This window comes from Sylvia atricapilla, chromosome 2 (genome assembly GCF_009819655.1).
Source record: "Sylvia atricapilla isolate bSylAtr1 chromosome 2, bSylAtr1.pri, whole genome shotgun sequence".
NCBI classification, from domain to species: domain Eukaryota; kingdom Metazoa; phylum Chordata; class Aves; order Passeriformes; family Sylviidae; genus Sylvia; species Sylvia atricapilla.
Window position 1 is genome coordinate 75,969,597 of NC_089141.1, and position 12,735 is coordinate 75,982,331.

At 39.0% G+C, this 12,735-nt stretch overlaps 1 protein-coding gene across 1 annotated transcript in view; it reads left to right on the plus strand.

Moving 5' to 3' along the window:
- The window catches only part of TM9SF2 (transmembrane 9 superfamily member 2), a 29,559-nt gene extending 26,581 nt beyond the window's left edge, over positions 1 to 2,978 (plus strand). The window contains exon 17 of the mRNA XM_066313484.1: positions 2,313 to 2,978. Within this exon, the coding sequence (XP_066169581.1) occupies positions 2,313 to 2,380 (68 nt within the window). The 3' untranslated portion in view covers positions 2,381 to 2,978. The remainder of the gene's footprint in view (positions 1 to 2,312) is intronic.
- Positions 2,979 to 12,735: the final 9,757 nt, after the last annotated feature.

Below are 12,735 nucleotides of genomic sequence, written 5' to 3' on the forward strand. Positions count from 1 at the left end.
TAGTGTGAAAAATAATAAGTCCTGACATAAGTGTAAGGTCAATTAATTTAGTTTCCCCAGCTTTTCCAACATGTTCATCAAGTCTGCCTGTAATAGTAAACAGTTTTGCCCAAAACAAGAATTGTGTGTACCTTGTCTCCTTTGTTCACTCTGTTTACTTTGGATATGTGCAGTAATTCTTGAGCAGATTCATTCACGGTAAAAGGGGATTTACAATAATATTTGATAGAATTTCCATATTTTGCCCTTATTCTTTCAAGTCAGTCATGTCACATGACATAGTGTAGAGGCATTAAGATGTGTCCACTGCATCCCCTTTTTCCTTTGCTTACATGTTCAGTTTCAGTTGACCAAGTGGCTGTTCAGCACCTTCCAGCAAATTTTTAGGGTAGGTTCACAAGCCTAAAAGAAGAAAGAAGAGGTGGTTTATTTTCAGCCCCTTTCAGTTGCTTTTTGTGGCAGTCATTTGTTTGTAATTGGGACAGTGGAAATGCAAGTCGTCCTGTACAACTAAGTTTACAGGGTCTGTATGGTTTTTGGTTTTTTAAATTTTCAATTTCTATGTTGAACTCACGGAGGATACATGTGAAGTTAGTCACACAGAACTGTAAAATACTGTGTGCTTAATGATTTTTTTTAATCTACTTCCCACAAGATTAAGTGCAAATTATCTTTTAATTTGGGGAAATAATCCTGTTTCTTAAGGTTTTAGAAGAGTTCTGTCCATTTAGGTTGATGTGAATGTGACAGCAGATTATGTTCAGTTCTCTGAGATTTACTGAAGTGCTCTGAGATAAGGATTTACAGAAGAAACCGGAGGTAGGGTAAAGGGACAGGCAGCTCTCCATTTTTTAAACAAAAGAACGTATTAGCAATTTAGAAAAAAATGCTCCCAAAGGCACTGACTTCCCATGTCAGGATGATAAAAAAGAACTAAAAAGAAAAAGTCATAGTTGTTGTATGTGAACTATTCTGCTGCTGCTTACTCATCTGTGAAAAATTGTCAGGATCGGGAGGAAGGGTTTTGACGGTGCCCTGCTGCTATGTCGGTGTAACACATGCTTCAGGCACTTGCATCCATCCTGCATTCCAGGTCATTGATCAGACTCAGCAGGCACAATACCAGGAGCTACATGACAAATCTTTGATTCGCAGCTGGGATCACAACTACGTATCATAGTAAATGAGTCACTTAAACATCAGTAGTTTAGCAAGCGTAAAGTGAAAGAAAAATGACCATGATATCATTCATGGTTACTTTCAAGCTTTTAGAGAGAATAAGTTCCCACACAACTTTTGTTGTCCCTCTTCCCAGCTCTAAAACAAAGGAAGTTTTTTTTTTTTAAAGAACTTCCTTGATGCTTGTGTAAGTTAAGGGTATGATTTTAGAAGAGGTACTTAGGCAAAAATCAGATAATCTTCAGGGCTTTTTTTCTGTCCTAGTTTTTGTGGGAAATTAAGGTTCCTATAACAGGTGTTCTGAGCTGCTATTTAATCCAATATCATTCTGATTGAGACTGAATTTTGATATAATCCAGTTAGGTTTACAAAGCCCAACTAAATTAACTATTTCACATTCAAAATGATGTTTTTGTTAAAAGTTTCTTTTGGAGTTACACAAAGAGAAAGGATGAAGCTGTTTTTATTCTGGTAGAAGAATGATAAGTTATCAGGGAAATGGTCTTCATCTTTCAGTTTTAGTTCAAATGTTTGTGTACCTTTTGACTGTCTTAAGTATTTCAGAAGTGTTTATTTTTTAAGGTATGTAACACATGTTTTCAGTAGGACTACAAGACTACACAATGGTTTGTAATTTGTATTAACTCACTCTATGTAGAAATAAAGATAGTGCTCTAGCTTTCCAAGACCTTAAAGTATTGCTAAGTAATGAGAACCCTGATGCTGTTACTATGTTTATTAAACATAATAACTATATTCCAGCAGCTGAGCAGATCAGATCAAGTGTGTGTGAGTAGTCACTGAGAAAGGGTGAAATGGAGCAGTGTGAAGTAGTGGTACTGCAGCATACCGAAAAGAACCAATATGTAAGACAAATAATACTGAAATATCTTATGACTAGAGTCTTCCACTTGATGTGTTTTATGTTCTTGAAAATAATGAGATAGGTTAGAGAGTAGTTCATGCCTATAAGGACCTGGTACTGCCTGTAACTTTTCCATTATCTGATCTGATTGATGTACTGAATGCTAAGGACAGCAGATCACATATACATACATCCTGACTTACAAGCTACTGATAGAAATTAATGTCTCCTGTGTCAGTGTTCTAAAAATTTTTTTTTTCTTTTTTAGGGACAATTGGATTCTTTGCATGCTTTTGGTTTGTAACCAAAATATACAGCGTAGTGAAAGTCGATTGAAGAAACCAATGTAAAGAGTTAACACAGAAGAGGTTTAGTCTTCATTAACGTAACTTAAAAACCTGGTCTCGTTGATGAACTTGAGCTTTATCAGAAGTATTGGCTTCTTATTCTTTGAGAATGATACTGAAGTGCACCTACTTTTCCACTAACACGTTTGTATTGTGACTTAACAACCTGTTTTCATTCAAACCTTAATGAAGATCAGAGTTACGATATTTATGCATTTGTAAATACAACTATACTTTAAAAGAAATGTTAAATTCTAATGGCAGAATAGAAGTGGCTCTATTACACAACTTAATGATACTTCTGATCAAAGTACAACTGTAAATAGGTTTTTCTAGCTTGGTAGGTGGGATGAATTATTTTTCTTTGAGGGAAATGAGAACTTTTTATTATGCTAACTTTGAAGGATGACTCTAAAGAAGTGTTGCTTTTAGTCTGGATGTGATTTTTATTTTTTACTGGTGTTACGTCCATAAATATTCTGATTTCTGTGACTTAATTAGTTTTGGTGTCCTTGGCCTTTTAAACTATGTGCCTCTGAGTCCTTGAATTTATAAATTCATAATCTAATAAACGTTGTAAAAATGTCTTCATTGATTTATTGCATATTATAAGTTCATAAAAATATGTAAATACAATTATATTGAAGACATGCTTAAAGATTGCATAGAGTATTTTATGGCATTTCCTATGGTTTAATGTATATTGACACACATTTAGATCTGCAGGAATTATTATTTGTGCTAAATGGCTATAACATGGACATGTGATTGTGGCGCATGAAAACTAAATTATACACACATTTAACAAAACCACTCTGCAGCATTAATCCAGTCCTTAACCCAGAGACGTTTCCAGAGACTGCTATGGAGTTGTCACTATGTTGAGAAGATCTTACAATGCATGAGTCAGCATTCTCTGCTGATCTTGCTTTTAGATCTCAATGATGCATATTCTATAGAGCAACTATTGCTGACTGTACTTAATGTAGGTTAAAAAATAAAAGAAAATTACTATTTTTGCCTTATATTAAAAGACTAATGTCAATTTTGGATGACTGGCATTAAATCTATATTTGCCTTTTTTTTGGAAATGGAGTATTTTGTTCAAACCTTGTTCAGTAGTTTTAGATTCATAACACAATTTGGCTGGTAAAATTTTATCTAAAATTAAACTTCATGTACCAGTTGCCATTCATAAAGTTGGGGAGTTTTATTCTTACCAGTTTACTTTTCTAAAGGACCTTAACTGATGATGCTTGAATATTGGACCCAATAAAATATCCTTGGTTAAGGTAACTTGTCATTATTAACCTCCTAAAAGTTAGCACATCAAGGCTTCAGGAGGCATTCCCACAACTGCAGTGCTCCACAGCCCTTCCCAGATGAACCACACTTGTGCTTTGCCTGTCACCAAATACAGCTCAGCTCGGATGTGGAGAGGTTTGTTCTTGTCCCCCTACCAACATTTAGTCATTAGGAAATGCTGATTTTAGGTAAATCTTCCATGCTTTATGTTCAAAACAGGAAAAAGGTGAGTATGGTAAGTGTTTGCTCTTTACTACTGCAGTGAACTGTAGTGGAACTCTTGATTCAAATGTTTAGAACTATAAAATTGATAGTCTTCATTTCCCTGTTTTTGTGATCACCTGTATTGTCACTGCCGGAAATCATCAGTAGTTTTTACACAAATAGGGATACTTAGTTTGAGAAATGTGAATCAATTGCCCGCTATTGAAATTCAAATTCAGAAAACCAGATTTTTTGGATGTATTTATGATTGCTGTTTAAAAATCAGGTTAATAGAAGTTAGATGAAGCTACTGTGGTATGTATGTGGATCTGAAACTGATGGGTGTATTTTCCTTTTTTTTTTTTTTCCTAAAGACTAGTTCATAGGTCATGGCAGCCTCTCAAGTATTTTATTTCCAGTCTGTGAAATGTGTCATTATCTTTTGGAATCTGAACCTGCTGCATGCACAGCTTTTCAAGCAGTCTTGCTTTGTAATAATTGCAGCTGTTTCACAATTGAAATGTTAAACTTTCAGTGTGGAGTACTTGAGACAACTCAGCAAGTTTAATACATCACAGATTTTGTAGAAGAGCTGTTCTAAAGTTGGTTTTGTCTGTGTAATACATTACTGCCTCAGGTAGTTTTAAATGTTTTTCTAGAATTTAGGCTTCTGGTGTGTTAGGGCATCTAAGCATTCTACTGTTACCTGTTTTTCAGATCTCTTGGGAGGCCCATTTTTTTGTCTAAGCTTTCAAAATACTGAGCTTTTCCAAAATCTTACTGTATTACCTGGTGTTTTCTTGCACTTACAGCATAAATGTCTGAGGAAAAGTAAATTAGTAGGAGGGTTAAGAGGTAGGACAAATTGCTGAGCTACAGGAAGACAGGGCAAATTTGGACAAAACACTTCAGAAAAGTGTCAATTTTTTGATGGCTGATAAATAATTTTAAAACTTAATGTTCAAAGTCTGAAAAAGAGTGGCCATCACTGCCCCATTTAGTCAGAAAGGAATCCTTGGTCCAAATCATACTTTGAAAACACGATATAGGAGTTGGTGTCCTGTTTCTCTTTCTCCAGAAGAAATAAAAAAGCAGCTTTATGGCAAGCTGCCTCTCACAGCAAGCTCGTTGGGCCATCTTGAGTCTGTAGCTTCCCTTCTTAGTCAAAAGCTTGGCTGTGTTTGAACACCCATGAGGGTCCTCAGGTTTCTGCAGTCATACAGTTTGTGTGTGCCCTCAGCTGCTTGGCTGGATCTTGTAAGCAGTATCATAAATATTAGTTGACTGTGAACTGTTCATAGTTTCTTGATGCTTTTTGTGCCATTTTCAGGCAAAAGACTGTGACAAATGACTTCAGGACAAGTTTGGAAGTGGGGACAAGCGGTGAAATAGGACAAAATTCTGGCAGGCACTTGAGGTGCTCAGTTATACTGATCTGAATATCTGTTTTGAAGGGATGGGAGGCCCCAACCAAGTCCTGTTTGAACTGATGTACAAATGAAAAAGGTGAAATGTGGATGTGAAATGTTGTTTTGCTAATACTGGTAAAGGCAAAAAAAGCCAATTTCTAATTAGGCTGGACAACATCTGTATTTCAGGCAGGGTAGGGGAGAAGTGAGAGATCTTGAAAGGGAGTGGTTTTAGTCTGTCTGACTTTCATTAGTGGAGTGAAATTTGGGCCAAATTTTTCTGCAAAGCTTTGTGAGAACTGAAGAGGGGCTGCTGCAGCTGCTCCTGATGACATGGGTGGTGCAGAGTAAGTCAAAACAGGTTTCTCACTAGATTGTTACTCAGCTGATTGAGATCCTGAGTTTCATAGGTAAGAAGTAAGTTACATGAGATTTTGTAATGGAAGTATGGTAAATTCTTAAGCGCTGTAGATGTTTCTGTTTAATCACTGGTAAGGTCCAGTACTTAGCACAGAGTCACAGAATGGCAGAATAGTCCAACATACTTCTTTCTCCCCCTTTTTGTTACTGTTTTTTTGGGGGAGTGGCTGTTGGTGTGGTGGGGTTTTTTTGGGTGGTTTGTTTGTTTGTTTTGTTTTTGTTTTGTTTTTTTCCTTTTAATTGAGTGTTACGGCAGTGTTTGGTTTAGCACAGTGTTTGGTTTAGTGTTCCTGCTCCAGGAATTGAGCAAGAACTGTAGTAGGCTTAGCTGGTGTGGGATGCACATGTCAATGAGTTTTTGCCATGAAGGCCATCCTCTTTCTGTTTGGTCATCTTTACCAGTTTGGATGCTACCTTCATTTCTGGAGGCAGCTGTATCTCAGCTCCAACAGCCCATCACAACTCTGTATTTTCTTAAAGGAAGGGAGATTACTTGTGCGGAGATGTTCTTGTCTTGTCCCAGAGATGCTGCTTCCTACAGTTCACCTCTAATTTTTTTATTTTCAGTACTCCACTGTTTCTCCTTATGTCAGACACTAGTGATATATTTATTTCCATATCTCCATAAATACATGTTCCTCAACAGACTCATGAAATACTTCTGTTACCTTATAGAATGACTTCAGGTGCATGTGCCTACACAAGTGTGTGGCACTTCAGATTAAATCACAAACCTTCAGGGACTACTGAGAGACTTAATTTATCAGTTGATTACTGTACAGCTGCCATCATGCACTATTTCTTCTTACATGAAACATCTGGAACTTGATGAGACGAGAGTAGTTAACTCCTTGTAAATCAGATACGCCAGAAGATTACAAATGAAGCCTGTCACGTCGGGGTTGTTTCACATTCTTGCCATTTGCCAGGATTCCAGGACTTCCAATGAAAATGCCGTTGAAGTTCTCCCTTCCCTCTGAGATATTTGAGCATCACCTGCTGGCCACAGTACACACACAAGTACAGGGTGCAGGAGCAGAGGCAAGGGGATGACAGGAAGATTTGACCAAAGCAGTCTACTGGAGGGATTTAGCCTTAGATCTTTAAATATGCATGATCCAAAGTTTCTGGAAGTGTGCAGCCAAAAATCTTGGCAAAGAACAATAACAGTCATTACACAAATAATTTATCGGTGAATGTGCTAACGTTGTGTCTCCTGCATGTAGTATGGGTATGCTGTTAGCGAGGGCCCTCTAGAATTCACTAAAGCCTTGCTTTATAAGGATTAATTGTCCTTACTCAGGAACCTGTTCTGATACCTCCAGACAGTTTTCCTAATTTCACTACAAAAGGCTGCTTCAGATAGGAGCCCACAGAGTGTCCTGGAGAGGCTGTCCAGCCTGGGCAGTGAGATGGGCACAATGCCACATTCCAGCTTCTTGAGTTCAGTAGTGCCCATGCCTTGTTTTCAGACAACTCAGCACAACTGCTGTTTTGCTGATGATGCTGCAAGACTCAAGACTTGATGTGGCTTATGTGGGTGGTTTGGTTGGGGCTTGGGGTTTTTTTTCGGGGGTGGGGGGAGCAGGGTTTTGTTCAGAGTTTGTTGGGGTTTTTCTCAGTAATTATGTCAGGTCAATTTCGCCTCTCTTTTGGGGAAATTGTTCAGGTAGAGAAGATAATCTTCCTGATATTTTCCCAACTTCCCGTGACTGTCTTTTGATTTGTTTACAATTACGCGTTTGGTTGAGGTGTATGAAATCATTAAACTGACTAGGCTATATGATGTGAGGAAGGGAAATGTGCAACTGAGAAGAAAAGTGTCATCCCAGCAGGGCAGGCACATGCACAGTCTGGCCTCTGCTTGCCCTCTGTGTTGCAGAAGGTGAGCAAACTTCTCATTCTCTGGAGGTTGGTAAAGGCAGGCGGGCTGTGTTCAGCCCAACCTATTGCATGCACCAGTAATTAGTTGCTCTGGGATATTACTGAGGTCAGCGGGCTTCCAAGATGGCCCATCTTCTCCCTTTGTAGCCCAAGGACACAAGAAGCAGTAGGGTTGTGGCATTTCTTCTCCAGCCTTGCTTAGGAGCTACAAAATGGAGCAGTCAGAAAATCAGATGTTTCCTACATTTTTCTGCAAGATCTCACAAGGAGCCCTTTCCCCTTTCCTGATGGAAACTGCTCTTCTCTGCCCACTGGAGGAAGACTAGGAAGACAGCTGAGAAGAAACTGATGTTCTGTCGCTCTGTGTCCTGCAGGCTGTAGTGACAGCAACAGAGCTACATCATATGTGTTCTCCTGCTGCATGATGTCAGATCAGTGCAGCCCCAAGGCAGGTGGAGGGCAAGGCGAAGGAGAAGCAGCAGGTGGCCTTAAATTTGCTGTTTATCCCAAAAAGCTGGGTGACCGTAGCAACACTGGATAAAAAGGACAATATCCACACCCGGGGGTAGAGTCCAAACAAAGAATGGACTAATGTACCCGGAAAATGATGGTTTATTAAACTCAAGTCTTTTCTGTCAGTCTGTTGTTACCCATTTCAAGTGGGGATTTTTTTGCAGGAAGAGACATCTTTGATCCAGAACTGAATTTCAGAATAGACCAAGACTAGCAGACAAATGTAGGCAGATTAAGAATGTGACTAAATCCCCAGAGATTTTCTTGACCAGTGGATTGTTTTAAGGTTACTGTGTATATCTTTCTGTCTTTTGAAACAGCTTTCCCAACAGGTTTGTGAAGGCCTGTTGCTGCACAGAATGGGACAGAACTTGCAATCTCAGTTTTTTTGCATGGCACACTGTCTCCTGTCCCACTCATACCTGACACTTCAGACAATTTCTGGACAAATACTCCCTCTTGCAGTTTTACTCAACTTTGAATCTCACAACCTGAGCAAATAAAGAAAGCTGCAGCACTGCTAGTTTGTATACAGTATATGGCAGAAATCCATCTAGGTCGGGGCTTCTTGTCACACCAGAAGTTCATGGAAGAATAAATAAGTATGCTCTTAAAAGGTTTACAGGAATCAGTAATAGAAGTTGTATTCACCACAGTTTAGCTTCAAAAGAAAATCCTGGACTGTCTGGAATGAAAGGGAAAAGGAGATGACGGACTTCTCCAGATGCAGCACAAGCCAGAGTGTCCCGTCTGGTATGGACATGTTCCAGCCCTTCACATTTATTTGTGTGGATGCAAACATTTCTTTCTCTTTTTTAGCACCGCTTCAATAGAGTAATGAAGGCATAGGGAGAAGTGGGTATTTGCCTCCATGTCTTGCTAGCAGTGGCAACATCCACAGCTGGAGTAAAAGAGATTGGATAGAGCTAACAAATTGGAGGGCAATAATTATTACCCACTGCTTTCATTATAACTTTGGGCCATTTATTCCATCATCCCATTCCTGCCCTGGCAACTCAACAAATTGGTCGGGTGTTTGTTGGGCTTTTTTCCTCCTCTCTGTTAGCTGTTGTTCATTGTCACAGGAACCCCTGTCAAAATTTCAGTTAGAACCTGCAGGTCCATCTTAGCAATTAACACCTAGTGGTCTTTGGGAAGCAGCATGGAAGGCTGTGGTAGAGGATCACAGATTGATGTTAGCAAATAGGTAACATTACAAATCAAATAGCTAAATTCTAGCATTTCTGAGGGGCCAAGTTTATCCCTGTTAATGAACACTGACAAGATTTTTATACATAGAAAAGACTGAATTCATTCTATGGTCACCAAGCCTAGCAGTCTCATTTTCAACTATTCTGTTAAAAACTGAACAACTTGAAGGCTACTTCTAAATATCCTAACGCCACGATGGTTAATGAGGCCAGCCGTCGTTATCTGGGAGATGCACAGGCGGCTGTCATAGTAGCTGTCACTCACAGCAGCATTAAGTATAAACCACGGCATTAAAAAATAACAAACAGGAGAGGAAAGCTGGGCTGCAGAAGGATTATCCTGGGTCCTGTCCGTGCTGAAAACACCACATATGACCTTCTTCCAAAAATGGTAGGCATTGCCTGCCACTTGGTTGCGTGGCAGTGAGTGATCCCCTGGTGAAACTCTGGAAGGCAGCCTCTCCTCAAAATTACTCCTGCTTTTTTTTCTTGTCTGCTTAGAACATGGATTTCTCTTGGAAGATTATTTCACTATTTCTGAAGATGATAATCTTTTTTTGAAGAGTCTGTGTTTTCACCATGCACGACAACGACTTTCTGTTTGGTGTGTGGTCTACATCTGGCCAAAATTATTTGTCATTTTTACTTTCAGTTTAACTTAGGTTTAATTGTCTTGATTTAAGCCTCTTGCACTAACACTAAGCTGCTTTTGTTTTTACTTTGGATCCAATAATTTTAATGTTTCCTCCATATGGCAGTGAGTTTTTGAAAGAAAAAACAAGGTTGAGATGAAGTTATTTGAATGGATTGAAATCTGGAAAGTGAAACTAAAAATATAGATAGGAAATACCAAGCTAATGTGATATAATTGTAGGGAATTCCTGTGTGATATAGACATTTTTTAAAAAATGACAAGGTTTTTCACTTCTTTTGTATCTATAGCAGATGCCTTATGCCTTCAGCAGCTGGACAAGCATCACAGCTACTCCTTTGGGGTGAATACCAGGGAATAACAGTTATAAAATACATTTCAGTGATTCTAAACAATGAATTACACCTCCTTGTCAAAAGTATTTTTGTCAAGCATAACTGGCCTGTGGGCTTATTCTGTGAGTGTGGTATGTTTTGTTAGCCAAGTTCCTTTACAGTCACTTGGATCATCAGCACAGGGAAGAATATGGGTGTGTCGACCCAGTTTTTTAGTCCAGTCAGTATATTGGTAAATATTCCCCCTTTGAGTATATTTAACCATTTGTTAAATTGGTAAAACCAATATTGTTTCACCAGAATCCTCAAGTTGCGGCTGTGTCCTGTGAGGCCAGGCTGGGGGGCTTTGCTCCCAAACATGCTACGTCAGAGACTACATTCCAGTTAGATCTGCAGGCTGAAACATTTATGTGACCACCTTGTGCTCATTTCATTTCAGACACGCTTGGTTAGCCAAGATCTCCTACTCAAACCAGCTGATTTCAACTAAACATCTTGAGGAGCAATCATATGATCCCTTCTCTCAAGTCATCCACCAGGCAACTCAGGAGGGCCTGCAGATCACAGTAGGCCACTTATGACCACAACTGGTGCAAATCTACATGAACCAGTCTTTATAGTGCTTCTGCTAAAAGCATAACTCTCTTTTTCCCTCTAAAAAAGTATGAGATACAGGAAGTGGCACATCTCTGCATCTGCTTGCACTCCTTTACTTGCATTTATGACTCAGCTTGCTCTCAAAGCTTTAGGTCTGGGGTCTAAGGTGGGAATTTTTTCATGTTGTTAGAGGATGTATTTCCTGCCATATGATAACCGTATGGCAGTATCTGTAACAGTGGATGATTCTGCTCTGCTTGATGGCAGAAAATATTTATGTGTCATTAAAATCATTGTGACAACAACTACTTTTCACACATTGTCAGTCACAAAACTGGAACAATTTAAATAGAGATTAAATGGAATGTGTATTTCCAAGGTATTCCTGTCATGTCAGTCACTGTGAGGCTACTTGAGAGGCAGGGGCTCTGTGTTCATGGGCATGATGAACGTGGATGACCAAGTGAGCAGATACTTTAGTTCAGGATCTGGAACCAGCACTAAATTTACATCTGCCTTAACCAGTGGAGAGCTACAGAGCATTCCCAGCTTGATTCTGCTGTGGCATGTGGCATGGAGCACTGGCATGAGTCAGTGAGGGAGCTACCTGGCAACTTTACCCAATGAAATGAACACAAAACCTCACAATCTGAACCCATGCTAAGGGGAAAGGCAGGTTTAGTTGTTAAACTTCTAGCTGAGACAGAACATGGGAGGCAAGGCGCTTCTGTAAGTTTGCAAGGGATTTCAGTTTTTCTCAACGGCCTGAGCCCTCTTGAGTGTCTGTGTCGATCCTGAAGGAGTTCTGCTGCCAGAATTAATGGTCTGTGCTTAAGGATAGAGTGTAACAAATTGTTCCACTATTCATCTGATGAAGAGTCCCTGGGATGCTCCATTTTTGGAGCATTTTTGCTGGGATGCTCCAGCTTATTTGAGGAGAACAAAGTAATTTCACTTGATGTTTCGCAAATCAAAAATATTCACAAAATCTAATCCCACTTGCCATATCCTTTTTTTCTCTTTATAAAACTAAGAATATTACCTTATGAAAGTAGTTTGAGACACCAGCTTTTGTATGTTTAATGGTCTTTGGAAAACTATTTTATTTTGAGATCCACTGCTTTCTGACATGACAGAAAGCAGCAACATTGAAATGATCTTTCAGACTCTATAAACAGAATAATATATTCCAAGTATGCACTGTATTCAGAACACCTATTCTTACCTTATTTATCTCAGCAAATCTACTGGTTGAGAAAATCTTACTGGAAATCAGTGAAAGCTCTATTTCCTCGTTTTCTTTTTTCTGACCTTTTAAACTTTTGCCATTAAAGGATAATGTACTATGTATAATCTTTTATGTAGGACCTTTAGAAATGTGTAAAAATTACGTAAAGTCAGTCCAAGTGGTAGGTAGACTGGCTAGTTTCAAGTTTTCTATGAATTCTTTAGATCTTTTTTTCATCTTTCTGTCTTTTCTTACAGTGGAGCATAACCTCTGAAGCCAGCAGCAAGCAAATCTAAATTGCTAGTACCACAGGGCTAAGTTATAAAATACTTTTTAACTAAGGAGATTAAAGGCTAAGATTGTACAAACTTTTACTTTAGAATTAGATAGAAATTGAACTTTCCTAAATGTTTCCTCATGGAGAGCTGTGCAGGCAAATCAAGCTTACCAGCTTTTTTCTACTTTTTTTTTCCTCCAGTTTCCCAGAGCTGATTCCCCAGTTCTTTGGCCACGAGTGCTCTTTTGGAGATGCAATGAAAAGCTGCCACAGGTCCTTCTTTTCCTTCATTTTGACTCATGTGATGCT